An 18,681-nucleotide genomic window follows, 5' to 3' on the forward strand; every position below is an offset into this window, starting at 1 on the left:
GAGCTGGCCTGTCGGGATACTACACTTAGCCTGGATGGACTGATAGACCTGTCGATCCGGTTGGACCATCTGCTAGCTGCTCGCGGATGTTCTGAAAGGGTCCTGTCAGTTCTACCTCCTGACCCTCCTGCTCCTATCCCGATGGAGCTAGGAGGGACCGCGTCTAGGGAGATCGGAGGAGGAAGCTCCTCCTGTACCAGTTGTGGCCAGAGAGGGCACACATCTGGTCGGTGCTGGAGGAATTCATCTGGGAATAGAGAGGGCAGGCAGAACACACCTCGGTCACCCCAAGTGAGTAAGCACCACACTCTCCCAGAGTTTCCTGTTGGTCACATGTTCCTATTAATTTGTTTCCTTAATTATTCTCCTTCTCTCCAGCATAAGGCACTGGTAGATTCAGGCGCAGCTGGAAACTTTATAGATCGCGGACTCGCTCAGAGGTTGAGGATTCCGTTAGTAAAAGTAGACCCCCCTTTTGCCGTGCACTCTTTAGATAGTCGACCATTAGGGTCAGGGCTGGTGAGGAAAGCCACAATTTCATTGGAGATGATTACGCAGGGGAATCACAAGGAGCAAATTAGTTTGTTCCTTATCGATTCACCTGCGTTTCCAGTGGTACTGGGGATTCCCTGGCTAGATATTCATAATCCTACGATTTCGTGGAAACAGGGAACTCTACAGGGGTGGTCTGATGAGTGTTCAGGCAGGTGTGTAGGGGTTTCCATCGGTGCGACAACGGTGGAGAGTCCAGATCAGGTTTCCACCGTGCGCATTCCAGCTGAGTATAACGATTTGGCTATCGTTTTCAGTAAAAAGAAGGCGACCCAATTACCACCCCATAGGCAGGGGGATTGCATGATAAACCTCCAGGGTAACGCTGCACTCCCCAGGAGTCATGTGTATCCTTTGTCCCAGGAGGAGACGGTGGCTATGGAAACTTATATCACAGAGGCTCTGGGACAGGGGTACATTCGGCCCTCCATGTCACCTGTCTCTTCGAGTTTTTTTTTTGTGAAGAAAAAAGATGGTGGTTTACGTCCGTGTATTGATTATAGAGGTCTAAATTCCATTACCCACTACCTCTCATTGCTACGGCAGTGGAATCATTTCACGGAGCGCAGTTCTTCACTAAACTGGATCTCAGGAGTGCTTATAATCTGGTGCGTATTCGGGATGGAGATGAGTGGAAAACTGCATTTAGCACTACTTCTGGCCATTATCAGTACCTCGTCATGCCATACAGTTTAAAGAATGCTCCAGCTATATTTCAATCCTTCGTGGATGAGATTCTCAGAGACCTGCACGGACAGGGTGTAGTGGTGTATATTGACAATATTTTGATCTACTCCGCTACACGCACTGCGCATGTATCTCTGGTGCGCAAGGTTCTTAGACGACTGCTGGAGCATGACCTGTATGTGAAGGCGGAGAAATGTGAGTTTTCCAAACAATCAGTTTCCTTCCTGGGTTATCGCATTTCCAGCTCTGGGTTGGTAATGGAGGGTGACCGCGTAAAGGCCGTGCTTAATTGGCCGACTCCAACCACGGTAAAGGAGGTACAGCGGTTCTTGGGGTTTGCCAATTACTACCGGAGGTTTATCCGGGATTTTGGTCAGGTAGCTGCCCCTATTACCTCACTGCTGAAGGGGGGGCCGGTGCGTTTACAGTGGTCAGCAGAGGCGAACGGAGCTTTTCATAAGTTGAAGGCGATGTTTACTGAGGCGCCGGTGTTGGCGCATCCGGACCCTTCCTTGGCGTTTATAGTAGAGGTGGACGCATCCGAGGCTGGGGTTGGAGCGGTGCTCTCACAGCGTTCGGGTGCGCCACCGAAGCTCCGCCCCTGTGCCTCGAAGAAACTCGGGCCAGCGGAGCGGAATTATGATGTGGGGGATAGGGAGTTGTTGGTTATGGTTAAGGCCCTGAAGGTGTGGAGACACTGGCTTGAGGGGGCTAAGCACCCTTTCCTTATCTGGACTGACCACCGTAACCTGGAGTATATCCGATCAGCTAGGAGACTGAATCCTCGTCAGGCAAGGTGGGCCATGTTTTTCACCAGATTTCGTTTCACTATCTCATATAGACCAGGTTCCCTCAACACTAAGGCCGACGCGCTGTCAAGACTCTATGACACTGAGGACAGGTCCATCGATCCTACTCCCATCATTCCGGCAGCTAAGCTGGTGGCACCAGTAGTATGGGATGTGGACGCGGACATCGAGCGGGCGCTAAGGGAGGAACCTGCGCCTCCACAGTGTCCGGAGGGTCGTAGGTACGTGCCGCTGGCTGTTCGTGATCAATTGATTCGATGGGCTCATTGTCTGCCCTCGTCGGGTCACCCAGGTATTTTTAGGACAGTGCGAGGTCTTGAGAGGAAGTACTGGTGGCCCACTTTGAGGAGGGATGTGCGATTCTATGTTTCCTCCTGTTCGGTGTGCGCCCAGAGTAAGGCTCCTAGACACCTGCCAAGAGGTAAATTACAACCTCTTCCCGTTCCACAACGGCCGTGGACCCATCTATCGGTGGATTTTCTTACTGACCTTCCCCCCTCTCAGGGTAACACAATGATCCTGGTCGTTGTGGATCGGTTCTCTAAGTCCTGCCGTCTTATCCCATTGCCCGGTCTCCCTACGGCCCTACAGACTGCGGAAGCTCTTTTCACCCATGTCTTCCGGCACTACAGGGTGCCCGAGGATATAGTTTCTGATCGGGGCCCCCAGTTTATCTCCCGTGTTTGGAGGGCATTTATGGAACGTCTGGGGTTCTCGGTCAGCCTGACCTCAGGGTATCACCCGGAGAGTAATGGGCAGGTGGAGAGAGTGAACCAGGAGGTGGGTAGGTTTCTGCGGTCGTATTGCCAGGACCGGCCAGGGGAGTGGGCGAGATATATTCCCTGGGCAGAAATAGCCCAGAACTCACTAAGCCACTCCTCTACCAACATGTCACCATTTGAGTGCGTGTTGGGGTACCAGCCAGTCCTGGCACCGTGGCATCAGAGCCAGACTGAGGCTCCTGCGGTGGAGGAGTGGGTGCAGCGCTCTAAGGAGACCTCTCCAGGTCTCCTTAGAGCGCTGCACCCACTCCTCCACCGCAGCTTGGCTGTCCAAGAGTCATTACGCCAAGCGAGTATAAGGCAGAAGAAGAGCGCTGACCGTCACCGCAGTGAGGCCCCCGTGTTTGCACCTGGGGACAGGGTCTGGCTCTCGACCCGAAACCTGCCCCTCCGCTTGCCCTGCCGGAAGCTGGGTCCGCAGTGTATAGGGCCATTTAAAGTCCTGAGGAGAATAAACGAGGTTTGTTATCGATTATTACTTCCTTCATATTATCGTATTAACACCTCGTTTCATGTGTCTCTTCTCAGGCCGGTGGTAGCTGGTCCCATGCAGGAAGGTGAGGTTCCGGAGGTTCCTCCGCCCCCTCTGGACATCGAGGGGTCCCCGGCGTACAAGATACAAGCTATTCTAGACTCGAGACGCCGGGTGAGGGGCTTGCAGTACCTCGTTGACTGGGAGGGGTACGGTCCGGAGGAGAGGTGCTGGGTTCCGGTGAGGGATATGCTAGATCCATCTATGTTGAGTGAGTTCCATCGCCTCCGTCCGGATCGCCCAGCGCCTCGGCCCCCGGGTCGTCCCCGAGGCCGGCGTCGGCGCGCTGCGGGAGCTGCGCGTCAGGGGGGGGGTACTGTCACGAATATTACCGAAGGTGACTCCCCTTCTTGTTCGGGTGGCGCTCGGCGGTCGTCGTCACCGGTCTACTAGCTATCGCCGATCCGTTGTTCTGTGTTCCTTTGGTTTTGTCTGATTGGTATCACCTGTTTCTTGTTTGGTTGTTAGGGTAGGGTTATATATAGTTTGTTCAGCCCGCTTCTGTTTCGTGCGGGCTTGTTAGTCTGTTTTGTTGTTTGAGTGTATTTTGTTTGTATTTGGGTTTCACGCTGTCCGTTTATATTTCTGATCATTTGTTTTTCTACTTTTGGTTCATGTTATGTTTCCGGGACATTAAAGCGTGTTTTTCCCCACATCTTTTGCTCTCTGCGCCTGACTCCACACCTCCTCACTCATTTATCGTAACACATTTCCCACATTCTTTATGTTGGAAATATTGTTTCATTATCCACTTTTGGATGTTGGAGTTTTGGTGTCAGATTCTCTCTCTACACAAATTATTTTTGACTTCTCCATACTGCAGATCCAGAGAGAGAAAGTTTACGACTGGTCGTTAAAGTCATAGAATCGGCCGCAAATTCCCACTTTCCTCTCTGGTGGGAGAGAGGAGGGGAGTGGCTCTCTTTGATCCTCACCCAGGAGGGAAAGTCATGACAAAATATAGAACAACCCTGGAATGAGTAGGTGTGTCCAAACTTTTGACTGGTACTGTATATAATATTTTTACACGACACAAGTACTTACTTAGTCTCCTCCATCTTTGTTTGTGTTTGTTGTGAAATGACTCTATCAACATCATTAACATTCAAACGCATTCACAGCCAAATGCATGCATATTTCAATACCACTTTCACGCCCTGAACTGTTTCACCTGTCCTTGTGATTGTCTCCACCCCTTCCAGGTGTCGCTTATTTTCCCTGGTGTATTTATCCCTGTGTTTCTTGTGTCTCTGTGACAGTTCGGCTTGTATGTTCAAGTCAACCAGCGTGTTTTCCCTGTGCTCCTGCTTTTCTATTCTGTTTTACTAGTCCTCCCATTTTGACCTTTGCCTGTTTTTCTGGACTCCATTCCCACCTGCCTGACCATTCTGCCTGCCCTGACCTCGAGCCTGCCTGCTATTCTGTACCTCTGGAACTGAACTGGTTTTGACCTTTTGCCTGTCCATGACCATTCTCTTGCATACCCCTTTTGGATTGTTAATAAACATCTTGGACTCTAACCATCTGCCTCCTGTGTCTGTATCTGGGTCTCGCCGTGTGCCCTTATAACCACTTTATTTCACATCACTCAAAAAACCTGCGAAAGCCCGTCATCAGTGAAAGGTTGGAATGTCATCTATTACACAGTATCACATTGAACCCAAGTGACACTGTCTTTTCAAATTGCCTTGATCTCTTCACTCCCCAAAGGTCAGCCCCTATCCCTGCTAAATGCAACCTGACAGTGGATGCTACAAAGGGGACAGCCCCAACGCATGCATCACCCGCTGCATCAAAGCCCTTCATATTAATCACTTCAATTAATGAAGAAGGAAGCCCTACTGTTGATGAGGGCTGACAAGTCGACTGGTCAGTTGTTTTTATTTAACCGTGCCCCTGTCGTAGTGAGGTAACCGCAAGAGACAGTTGTACAAATATTTGCATGACATGTGGTTTGTGTAGCGTGCCACACTTTTTTACTCTGTCTTCCTCTCTCCCTCTATTTCTGTGATGATCCTCTCTACCTCTCCCTTTCTCTATTCTTTTGTCTCTCTCTCTCTCTCTCCCTCTTGATCTCTCTCTCACAGCGCTAATAAGACTGCCACACCACCACTGCCACTCAAAGATGATAGAAATTGATATGGATCATTACAGGAATAATGTTTAATCAATTCTCCTTGATATTCTAATCTATATCTGCATTTGTGTGCCTCCACACAATTCCCCCATAATGCATATTCACATTTTAAAGCGGATGCTTAACAGCCGAATGCAAGCGAAATTAGAACAAGGACATTTGACTTCATTAACATACATTTAAGATTATCGAGTTTATCTTTTGAAATAAAAATGTGTGTGATGCTCTCTGCTTTATCTGTCACCTGACTCCCCTGGGCCTGAGCCACTAGTAGAGAGGTTGGGAGGACCAAAGTACAGGAGGAAGAGAGGGAGAGAGAAGAAAGGGAGAGAGAGAGAGAGAGAGAGAGAGAGAGAGAGAGACAAATCCTCTGTACAGTTGTGTTCAGTCTATGTAGTCTGTCTGTCTGTCTGTCTGTCTGTCTGTCTGTCTGTCTGTCTGTCTGTCTGTCTGTCTGTCTGTCTGTCTGTCTGTCTGTCTGTCTGTCTGTCTGTCTGTCTGTCTGTCTGTCTGTCTGTCTGTCTGTCTGTCTGTCTGTCTGAAGGAGGGCAGGCAGTCAGACAGTCAATGCCCTAGGCCACCAGTTCAGTGCTAAGTTAATGTCCTAGACCTAGGCCACCAGCACTAACCAAGCTAGAGTCCTAGGCTACCCAATGCTAATCAGGCTAACATCCTAGACCACCAGTGCTAATCAGGCTAACATCCTAGACCACCAGTGCTAATTAAATTCAGTTTGATAAAACTGTATTTATCTCCTCAGGCACAATTAAGAAAGTCATTTTACAAGTATTAACCAAGCTAACATCCTAGGCCACCAGTGCTAAGGAGGCTAACATGGCTAACAAAGCCAGGCACTAGCTAGTGGCTAGATGTGTCCTTCCACCCTGAGAGCTTTATTATTAGAAAGGACATCAACTGACTAATTAAATTGCAGCAGTGAAGCTTGGTTGACAGCTGGTGCAGAGCTTGTGACCAAAAAATATCCCTTTCAAAGAGTAGGAGGCACTGCACACTGCATGAAGATGGACTTATTTTATTTACAGTATTTATTAGTCTACATTTATTTATCCAGGTTTGCTTTTGATATCATATCTAGGATTATTTTCCAGGATTATTACGTGTGATTTAATGCACAATTTTCTATATCCTGTAATGTATTTATTGTAATAACAATGGTTTAATTGTTGTTCCTGTACTAAACCATAACATAGACACAGTCACAGACATAAAAAGAAAGACATTCTACAGAATACAACAATTAACATATATTCTAACCCAGTTTGCAATACAATCAATGCCATATGGCCTATCTTAGTGTTTACCCCATATATAGAGAAACCTAGTTTAAACATTGATCTCAGATAATAAGAGCTAACTGTGTTGATGTACCGTCTGGAGGAACAATGTGTCCTGGTTCAGTTCTCTGCTGCTATGGGGGGAAAAACACACACACACACCAAAACTTAACATGGGGCATTTGGAGCTTGCCAAAATGAAGACACCCTGAATAATTGATGAAGACCTTTTAAAATAATTGTTATCTGTCTGCTGACGACCGCAAACATGAAACCCACTGATGAGGAGAAAATATGGTTTTAACAAGTCAATAATGGCAAGAGCAACCGGAGCAAGCTTAATCAATGAGGCCGCTGCGTTTGCAAACAAGGACCTGAGTTATAATGCCGATAATTGATTCTCTCCCCCTGTCCTTTCCTCCATCTCTCTCTCTTTATCTGTGTCTTTCTCTCTCTTTTATCCCTCTCTTTGTTCTCCCCTTCACGTGATGTCATTGTTTATTGATTCCTTCCTCCGAGAGGGGGGTGATGGGAAGTTTCCCGAGTTTGTTTATCGCTGTGACTTCTGCTCCCCTTCTCCCTTCTCCCTCCTCCCGCTCTCCTTCCCCATTTTAAATTTTGCAAGCTGCCACAAGCAGCTTAACCAAAAAGGATTAAGTCCCATAGCCAACTGAGAACACAGATAATGCTCAGTAATTGGTAAAAAATGAAGATGAATGGGACAGCCAGATAAGGGCCAATTAGTTGCTCGCTGTGTACAGCTGTGGTCTTCTCCTCACGGAGCCCTCTCAGGGGCCCCAGCCAGCTCGGCAACACACACACACACACACACACACACACACACACACATATATATATATATAAGAATGAAGAAGTGGATAGTTTCTTATTATTATTAGATACATTCACAAAATATAGATTACTATGTATAGCTTTGTAATACTATAAATGACCAACCGCCTAGTTTTGGAGTATTTAGAAGGTCTATTGTCCTGCTTATGTGAGGAGCTGGCTACTGTACCGGGAGACTTCCAGCAATTGGGCTAAGCTAAAATATGCTAACTTCAATCATCTCCAAACTGCACGCAGAGACATACAAATGTTTTCCATGAGTTTGTCTGACTAAGTAGATAAACAACCTCATTTTGAAATCTCGCGGTATCCCTTTAAGATGTACATGACAGCATTGTCTGGTTGATGACGGATGGAATTCCCACACCTAATTACAGACCAAATGTAAGGTCCATTACTGTCACCGCGGTGAGGTGGAGTCAGGTGCATGGCCAGAGAATGGGGGTTAGAGATGAAGAGAAAGAGATGGAGCTCTACAACATAGAGAGCATAAACAGCGATACATGATACGATCTTACTAATTACGGTTCCCAGAGAATCTGCCACTGAACCAGTCATGTCTATTTTAGAGAGAGAGAGAGAGGGGGGGGGCTTGAAAAGAGAAAACAGTAAAGAGAGGGGTGTTTTCTTCTCTTCTCTGTTCTACTGGCTCATGGTCTTAAACACTTATTTTCTTTTCTCACTCCTGAAAAAAAAATGGCAGGTTTTTGTTAGTGGGCAGCAGCTGACAATGTTTTCTGTCCCGGTAATGAAGGTTGTGGTTGGGGTCAGGGCGTTGGGATTGAATGGCTGGCTGGCTGTTTATCACACTGAAAGGCCTAGTGCCACATGCGCTCTAACCTGGTTTTGTGATCTGTAATTGTGGCATTTCCTGACAGCCACAGGAACAATCCACATTGTACACATTGTGAGGGCCTCTGAGCCCCCTTTGAAAGCAACATGGATGCTCACACACACACACACACACACACACACACACACACACACACACACACACACACACACACCACCTCATTCACAAGACTGTCAGGAAGAATCAAAGAGAGTGAGAGACAAACGTTTTGTCTAATCAGAGAACAAGCTCTCTCTCACACACACACACACTCTCCTACCTCCCTTCTTCCCCTTTGACAGGATGTGTGGTCACTTGGCTGGGTTGAGTTGAGCTAGCTGCATGTTTTTCCTGATAAATAATAACGCTGATGCAAACAGGAAGGTCTATTTGTGATTCAGTGTTTCCCCTAGGCTTTTTTTTCAACAGCGTTGGCAAGGTTATTGTGGGTTGGAGACGGGGTGTCAGAGTGGACAAGGCCAATGGTGCCGTCTCCAACCCAACATTTTAACGGCCCTTCTCTTAGCCACAGAGACAAAATGTTGCAATATAATTTCCTCCAATTCTACACATTTCGACATTGGGTGGAGAGAACATTTTACAGTTTTAAAGCTAGTTTCCTGCAATTCTACACATTTTGCCATGGCTCATGCCATGTTATTATGCTATTTAAGTGACTTAAACATAGCAAAATCAGTCGGGGCCCCATGCCATGACATTTTTATGAATTTTAGATTCTCCCTGAAAATCTAGTTTTTAGTTTGGTGATTGTTAGTGTTCAAAGATGATCTTATTAAACAATACATAGCTCCAATAGCTCCAGTACATACTTTATATCTGGCTTTAGTCATTTAAGTGTACACTGAAAATATTTTAACAACCCTGAAAATTAGTGGCGACAACGAACATCAATATAGGGAAACAATGTGATTAATATTTCATATGTGGGAGAGAAACATTAGCGTGTTCCATTGACACCAACACAATGGCGGCAGGCACACAGCAATCCAACTCCACCAACAGAATAGGGTGTCCTTCACAGTCTCTACCTCTGTCTTTCTCTGCCTCTGCCTCTGTCCCTTTCTCTGTTTCTGCATCTGTCTCTGCCTTTGTCCCTGCCTTTATTTCTGTCCCTGCCTCTAACATTACCTCTGTATTTGTCTTTCATTTCTCTGTCTCTGCTTTTGTGTCTGCCTTGTTTCTATACCTCTGTCTATGCCTACATTTACCCCTCTGCCTGTCTCTTCCTTTATCTAGAATAAGTAGTAGTAATATTATACAATTCTTACACTATCATCCTCACCTTCAACCCTTCTGAATTACTATTTTATTTTGTATTCCCACTCTCTCTCTCTCTTTCTCTTTAAAACAGAGCATTTATTCACTTCCTCATCAGAACTGCCCTGCATTGAGTCCAGACCAACAGAGCCCAACAAGGCAGTGGCCAAATCAAGTTCCCCTCTTGCACAGTCATACAGCTATATCTGTCAAGTGATTTAGAGGCCTGGATTCCACAGGCATAATGGAATATAGACCAGGACATATTAGGCATGCAGGAATCCAAGCTAGACATGGGACTAAGTACTGCAGGGAAGTATAGGCCTAAGCAATATCCTAAGCAAGGCCCTGAGTGCTGAGAGTGAAGCAGATTATATTGCAAACATGAGCAAAACATTTATGATCTTCATGGTATGTGTCAAAGGATCTGTTTTTGTTTTTGTTTTAACGCAATAAATGTTCCCTAGCAATGAAAGAGATCCCTTTGCAAATATGGCCATTTCATTTAACCAGATAAGTAATTGAGAAGAAATTAAACTTTAGAATAGCTGACCCTCCCTGGTCTATTTTAACGAACCTTTAGGTGCAACTAGCAATTGAAACATTGACAGAACGTTGCTTTTTCTATTTTAAATGTGGAAGAAGTGTTGGCTTTCCCTTTTTAAACATTGCTTAAATGTTGCTCTCTTTACATTGTCCATCTGATAAGACTATACTATACTAATTTTGTTCCCAGACACTTCTGCCCAAAAGAGAAAGAGTCTGGTGTGGCCTTCTTTAGCCAATACAGAAAGACAGGGAGAAACTCCCGGCGCATAGGCATTGGCACCAACCAATCATCTCCCACATCTTCCCTATAACCCTCCCCCGTGCGTGTGCCTTACATGTCTTGTGCACCTCTTTTTAAGGAGCCACTCCTCGCAGTTGTGTGATTCGCTAAAACTAAATAATGACACATACTTTACCCAGTAAATGTTCCTTTCTATCTCTGTTCCTTTCTTCCATCTGAAGAGACTATACTGTATCTCCTGTGGATTATCTAGATGACTTCTGCTGGCCACCCCTGTCACATGAGAGTGGCTGATATAAACAAGAGATTGCTGCGACACCCAGTAATATAAGGATGGCTTCAGTACCAAACATAATTTGTCTCAAAGCCATTCCTTTGACCAAACGAAGCATTCATTCAAATCATAAATATGAGGCCAATTTAAATCCAGGGAGAGTGAGTGAGAGGGGAGAGAAGGAGAGAGAATTTGAGACAGGCGAGATAGAAAGAGAGAAGGGGGGAGAGAGAAAGAGAGATGGGGCCTCTGTCTGCCTGCCTAGCCCCTAATGATTTATTTTCTACATTTCTGCGAGAGAGATTTGTCCATACGCAGTGACAGGTCACCTTCAAACACCAGTGGCAGACTGTTCATCACCATGCACACGAGCAACTCATCGCTGGAAGTAAATATTAAAGGAAAATAATCCAATTGATTGTGGATGGGGCTGAGAGGCGTCCCCGCCATATATTTCATTCAGGGAGCTAATGTCGTGACCGACGCACCCGCGCACACAAACACACACCCATCCACACACATGCACGCGCACACACACACACACGCATATCAAGAGAAATAAACACAGATATGCATACAGACGCACGCGCGCACACACACACCGCTGCTCTCTTCAACAGAATTATGATTCTTCAGGGAGTGCTTTCTTATGTGTTGCTGGCTGGCTGGCCGTGTGCTCAAGGTTACAATTTAAATTGTAAAAAGATAAAACAGTTTCTTATTAGCTCCATTGCCGTAGCCTTGCTGTTCTTATTCCCATTTATCTTGATTTCGGTGACCTCGTAGCCTCGTTTTCTCATTGGTCGTAGACCCGTTTTCATTTTTTGGGGATTGATGACCTCAGAGCTCATGAATTGTGCTTTGTTCAATCTGCTTAGTGACAGCATCCTGTTTTTACCCAAATATACAGCGTCAAGTACTTCTGTCGAGACACTTAGTAAGAGTAAGTGAATCGAAAACACTATTTAGTGTATCAAAGCTTTAGGGATTACATGGAGCCTATAATTTGTAATGGGCTCATAATAATTCAACACTATATTATAATTTTCCACAATACGCTAAGTGGCTCGGTGGCGATATGAGCAAAATCCGTCTGCATTTGTGGGCTAATAATTAATTGAAATGGCACATATTGAAAAAGCAATGCTCTTGCTGTGATTAAATAAAATAAATTAGAGACTGAGTTTATGGCTAATAGCTTTGGGATACAGTGTTCATGGATTAAACTTTGTATTAACAATGTCTGTGTTGTTTTTAGATTGGATACGAAGGCGGGGGATTTTACAGCGCAGTAGAGAAAAATACTTTACAGATAGAATGTACCATTGCATTACAGAGACGTGGACAAATGCAAATAATGATACAATTGTTTTATAGACATCCAACTTAATATACTAGCCAAGTTAGAACTGCAGTGAACATATAAGGATATTTTGTAGATGTTTCAACTGAACCTGTATTCTCTGAACTGTCTACACTCTGCTCCACACTGGCGAGAATAGGTATGTTTGGAATCCAGTACCTTAGCTTGAGAGTATCTTTGAGCTGTTTTTAATTATTTGTTTTATTTTTTATTTAACCTTTAACTAGGCAAGTCAGTTAAGAGCAAATTCTTATTTACAATGATGGCCTACACCGGCAAAAACTGGACGATGCTGGACCAATTGTGCGCCGCCCTATGGGACTCCCAATCACGGCCGGTTGTGATACATCCTGGATACAAGCTTGTAGTGGCTTGTAGTGGAATTCAGCTATACAAATGTACAGCTTTGGTTCAACACAAGCTGTATGTAGATGAGATCTGCAAACTCTGATACTCGCCTTGCTTATTTATGTGTCTGTACCGTTGTGTGCGTCTGCATATGTATTCATACCTGCATTGCTATCTGCATGCATGTCTTCGTGTGAGTGTGAAGACCTGTATGCACCTGTACGCTTGCGTGTGTGTGTGTGTGTGTGTGTGTGTGTGTGCGAAGGGCACAATGACTGACTCACCCACACTGGAGCTGACGTCTCCATTCTCACCGTCTGCCCCATGCTGGTTGGTATTGCCGTGGTAGCCGCTCATCACCTCCAGCTTGATCTTCTTCACCTTCATGGCTTCGGCAATGGCCGCGTTGGCAGCTGCCGCCGCTGCCGCTGTCAGCCCTTAACACACCACACCGGAGAGGACGGTTAGATACACACTTAGAATGCAACACTTAGTTGGTCTAGAGCAGTGGTTGGATGCTTTTTTGAAGGATTTATTTAAATGTTTATATTAAATATCTTATGAATGATTTTATGAATCATTAATACATAATGAATAACTAAAATGTGTATAGTGAATGGTACACCACTCAAAGGCCATCCAGGCAACTTGACACAACTGTAGGAAGCATTGGAGTCAACATGGGCAAGCATCACTGTGGAACGACTTCGACACCTTGTAGAGTCCATACCCTGGCAAATTGAGGCTGTTCTGAGAGCAAAAGGGGGTGCAACCCAATATTAGGAAGTTATTCCTAATATTTTGTACACTCAGTGGACAAGCTAGCGTGTCTGAGGGCCAAAAAAAGAAGAGATCAATTCATGAATACATACAGTGTATCACATACTGAATATGTACAGTGTATACATCAAGAACATTGAATAAAACATTGATTGATTGATACATTTTATTTAGGGTAAAATAAATGGAAAAAGTGTCATTCAGCTATACAAATGTACAGCTTTGGTTCAATGTAGATGAGATCTTCTAACTCTGATACTCACCTTGCTTAAGTATGTGTGTGTGTGTGTGTGTGTGTGTGTGTGTGTGTGTGTGTGTGTGTGTGTGTGTCTGTGCTGGTGTGCATCTGCATATGTATTGCTACCTGCATTGGTATCTGCATGCATGTCTTTGTGTGAGTGAGGACCTGTATACAAATTCACGTGCACATGCGCTGTTCTGAGGGCAAAAGGGGGTGCAACTCAATATTAGGAAGGTGTTGCTAATGTTTTGTACTATCAGTGTATATGGCTTTTCTGAAGGCCAAAAAAAGAAGGGAGCCACCTGTTGGTTGGTGGGCTCCGAAATAGGTTAGTATAGGTACAACTGTCCCAGAGTCCCGATAAAATGACTGATAATGACTAGCAGGAGACAAGGATACAATTCACACTTTACTCCAAACCCAAGGAAGGCACACATGCACAACTTTACAGAGGAGGGAATTAGTGGTCGTGGTTTCTACAAGAGAGAGAAATACAGAGAATGTTTTTACATTGTGGTAATAACAGGCTAGTGACTGTATAATGACAATAGAGAATGTACATGATAGCAATAGCATACCAGATAACTATGCAGTCACAATGTGCTATGGCAATAGGCAATGTTACATCAAGGCATCATACAGCATCTTGTATCATAGACTAATAAACGAGCATAGCACCCAAAGGGAACAATATATACAAAGCAATGAGCTAGCATGCTAGCTAGTCCATGGGCTGGCGGGTGTAATACACTGCACAGCATGTAGGAGCACAACTGACATTCTAACATTAGCAAATATGGCAAATATTGCTAACATAGCACACAGTAATATGTACAACAGCAGCTGGCACACTAGGCTACAGAGCACAGTTATATATGCAGTATACAATTAGCGGCTGGGCATAGCTTTAGCATGCTAGGTGACTACGTTCATGTGTGAACAGTAGGCCTCTCGAATAGGGGTATTCAAACGAGGATCTGCATTTTTCTCAGCTTCCAGGAATTGTGTACAGGTCCTTGTGACATCAGGCCATGCATTATCATGCTGAAACATGGCCAGCGGATGAATGGCACGACAGTGGGCCTCAGGATCTCGTCACGGTATCTCTGTGCATTCAACCATAGATAAATGTAATTTTGTTCGCTGTCTGTAAATTATGCCTGCCCATATCATAACCCCACCAGCACCATGTTCACAATGTTGACATCAGCAAACCGCTCGCCCACACAATGCCATACACGCTGTCTGCCATCTGCCCGGTACAGTTGAAACCGGGATTCATATGTGAAGAGCACACTTCTCCAGCGTGGCGGGTGGCTATCGAAAGTGAGCATTTACCCACTGAAGCCATTACGACACCGAACTGCATTCTACCTGAGACGGTTTCTGACAGTTTGTGCAGAAATTCTTCTGTTGTACAAACCCACAGTGTCAACAGCTGTGGGTATGTACAACCCACCGGTGAAGAAGTTGGACGTACTGCCAAATTCTCTAAAACGACGTTGGAGGCAGCTTATGGTAGAGAAACAAACATTCAATTCTCTGGCTACAGCTCAGTTGGACATTACAGCAGTCAGCATACCAATTGCACACTCCCTGAAACTTCAGACATCTATGGTATTGTGTTGTGAGACAAACCTGCACATTTTAGAGTGGCCTTTTTACTGACCCAGCACAAGGTGCACCTGCCACACCTGTCAAGTGGATGGATTATCTTGGAAAATGAGAAATTCTCACTAACAGAGAGGTAAACAAATTAGTCCAGAAATAACAGAAATAATAATTTTGTGAGTTTCAACAAAAAAAAATCAGGGATGTTTAATTTCTGTTCATGAAACATGGGACCAACACTTTACATGTTGTGTTTATATTTTTGTTCAGTGTATATTGTGGGAGGTCATTAGAATGAACATCTATCTACCAAATCTATTCATTTTATAATGTTGATTATTTGTCATTGCCATTATCATTCACCAAATCAGTATCACAGATTATTGTGGAATAGACACAAATTGCTTATTGGAAATTTGTGACATGCACACGAAATAGTAAATGTTTTCTTGTGCAGTACACAATTTTGTATACAGTGCATTTCAATCACAGATAAAGACAGTATGTTACTTAATACATAAACAATACGTGGGAGGTTGGTCAGGGAGGATGGGTGGGTGGATGTGAACGTCTAGCAACCCAAAGGTTGTGTGAATCTCATTATGGATAACTGTTTCACTAATTAGCTGCCTTGCAACTCTTTACTACTTTTGAGCTACTTTGCAACTACTTAACATGTCAGCTAACCCTTTCCCTGACCCTAACCCTTTAACCTAACTCCTAAACCTAACCCTTTATCTACTTAGCTAGCATGTTAACTAACCCTAACCTTAACCCCTAAACCTAACCACTAACCTTAACCCTTAGCCTAGCTTAATGTTAGCCACCAAGCTAGCCTATGCGTTATGAAGAAAGAAATTTGTGTAATACACACAAAATGCCTTGGGGTTGAAAATGGTGTAATACACACAAAAAAGTGGACTTTTTGTGTGCCTGTGTGCCTAATGTGTGTCTATTTCACAATAAGCTGTAATAGTGTGTTGCATTCACCAGATCCAAAACATGTCTTGCAAACATATGATGGGGGTCCTTCAGTCGCCGGATTGCCTGGCCAGAGGTCCAAGGGCAAGAAAAGGTTGAAGACCCCTGCTCTACAATATGACCATGGGGGCAGCCATCTTGGGTTGTGCATCAACAAAATGACAGCCATCTTAAGGCCTATAGTGACTAATAGGGAAAGTCTCTATTGCTGGCCTGAACACTTAAAGTGATGCTCACACTCTTTTGTATAATTTCAGCCAGTAGTTTTGAAAGTGGCGCTCACAAGTCAAAACAGGTCCTTATTTTTTGTGTATTATGTAAAAACAGTTGAAGTCGGAAGTTTACATACACTTAGGTTGGAGTCATAAAAACTCGTTTTTCAACCACTCCTCAAATTTCTTGTTAACAAACTATAGTTTTGGCAAGTCGGTTAGGACATCTACTTTGTGCATGACACAAGTACTTTTTCCAACAATTGTTTACAGACAGATTATTTCACTTATAATTCACTGTATCACAATTCGAGTGGATCAGAAGTTTACATACACTAAGTTGACTGTGCCTTTTAAACAGCTTGGAAAAGTCCAGAAAATGATGTCATGACTTTAGAAGCTTCTGATAGGCTAATTGACATCATTTGAGTCAATTGGCGGTGTACCTGTGGATGTATTTCAAGGCCTACCTTTAAACTCAGTGCCTCTGAGTAACTTCTTGGGAAAATCAAGTCTGGTTCATTCTCGGGAGCAATTTCCAAATGCCTTAAGGTACCACATTAATCTGTACAAACAATAGTACGAAAGTATAAACACCATGGGATCACGCAACTGTCATACCGCTCAGGAAGGAGACGTGTTCTGTCTCCTGGAGATGAATGTACTTTGGTGCGAAAAATGCAAATCAATCCCAGAGCAACAGCAAAGGACCTTGTGAAGATGCTGGAAAAAACAGGTACAAAAGTGTCTACATCCACAGTAAAATGAGTCCTATATTGACATAACCTGAAAGGCCACTCAGCAAGGAAGACGTCACTGCTCCAAAACTGCCATAAAAAAGCCAAACTATGGTTTGCAACTGCACATGGGGACAAAGATCATACTTTTTGGAGAAATGTCCTCTGGTCTAATGAAACAAAAACAGAACTGTTTGGTCTTAATGACCATCGTTATGTTAGGACGAAAAAGGGTGATGCTTGCAAGCGGAAGAACACCATCCCAACCGTGAAGCATGGGGGTGGCAACATCATGTGGGGTGTCACGCCCTGGTCTTAGTATTTTTGTGTTTTCTTTATTTATTTGGTCAGGCCAGGGTGTGACATGGGTTTATTTTGTGGTGTGTTTGTGTATTGGGGTTTTTCGTAGGTTTTGGGATTGTGGCTTAGTGGGGTGTTCTAGCAAAGTCTATGGTTGCCTGAGGCGGTTCTCAATCAGAGGCAGGTGATTCTCGTTGTCTCTGATTGGGAACCATATTTAGGCAGCCATATTCTTTGAGTGTTTCGTGGGTGATTGTTCCTGTCTCAGTGTTTTGTATTTCACCAGATAGGCTGTATAGGTTTTCACGTTCCGTTTGTTGTTTTGTATTTTCGTGTGTCATCTTCATTAAAGATGTATCGTATTAACCACGCTGCATTTTGGTCCGACTCTCCTTCAACGGTAGAAAACCGTAACATGGGGGTGCATTGCTGCCGGAAAGACTGGTGCACTTCACAAAATAGATAGCATCATGAGGTGGGAAATTATGTGTACAGTGGGGCAAAAAAGTATTTAGTCAGCCCACTTAAAAAGATGAGAAAGGCCTGTAATTTTCATCATAGGTACAGAAAATCACACTGTAGGATTTTTTATGAATTTATTTGCAAATGATGGTGGAAAATAAGGATTTGGTCACCTACAAACAAGCAAGATTTGCTGGGAAGACTGAATCTGCAATAGGTAAGCAGCTTGGTTTGAAGAAATCAACTGTGGGAGCAATTATTAGGAAATGGAAGACATACAAGACCACTGATAATCTCCCTCGATCTGGGGCTCCACGCAAGATGTCACCCAGTGGGGTCAAAATTATCACAAGAACGGTGAGCAAAAATCCCAGAACCACACGGGGGGACCTAGTGAATGACCTGCAGAGATCTGGGACCAAAGTAACAAAGCCTACCATCAGTAACACACACGTGTCCCACTGCTTAAGCCAGTACATGTCCAGGCCCATCGGAAGTTTGCTAGAGAGCATTTGGATGATCCAGAAGAAGATTGGGAGAATGTCATATGGTCAGATGAAACCAAAATATAACTTTTTGGTAAAAACTCAACTCGTCGTGTTTGGAGGATAAAGAATGCTGAGTTGCATCCAAAGTTGCATTAAAAATCCTACAATGTGATTTTCTGGATTTTTTTTCTCATTTTGTCTGTCATAGTTGAAGTGTACCTATGATGAAAATTACAGGCCTCTCTCATCTTTTTAAGTGGGAGAACTTGCACAATTGGTGGCTGACTAAATACTTTTTTTGCCCCACTGTATATATTGAAGCAACATCCCAAGACATC

At 44.3% G+C, this 18,681-nt stretch overlaps 1 protein-coding gene across 4 annotated transcripts in view; it reads right to left on the reverse strand.

Annotated features, from left to right (window-relative positions):
• Window positions 1-18,681, reverse strand: part of LOC112234558 (dachshund homolog 1) — a 260,077-nt gene that overhangs the window by 75,174 nt on the left and 166,222 nt on the right. For all 4 annotated transcript variants that reach the window (XM_024402737.2, XM_024402760.2, XM_024402751.2 and 1 more), the window contains exon 3: window positions 12,816-12,968. In XM_024402737.2, coding sequence (XP_024258505.1) covers window positions 12,816-12,968 — 153 coding nt within the window. The remainder of the gene's footprint in view (window positions 1-12,815; window positions 12,969-18,681) is intronic.

This window comes from Oncorhynchus tshawytscha, linkage group LG03 (genome assembly GCF_018296145.1).
Source record: "Oncorhynchus tshawytscha isolate Ot180627B linkage group LG03, Otsh_v2.0, whole genome shotgun sequence".
NCBI lineage: Eukaryota > Metazoa > Chordata > Actinopteri > Salmoniformes > Salmonidae > Oncorhynchus > Oncorhynchus tshawytscha.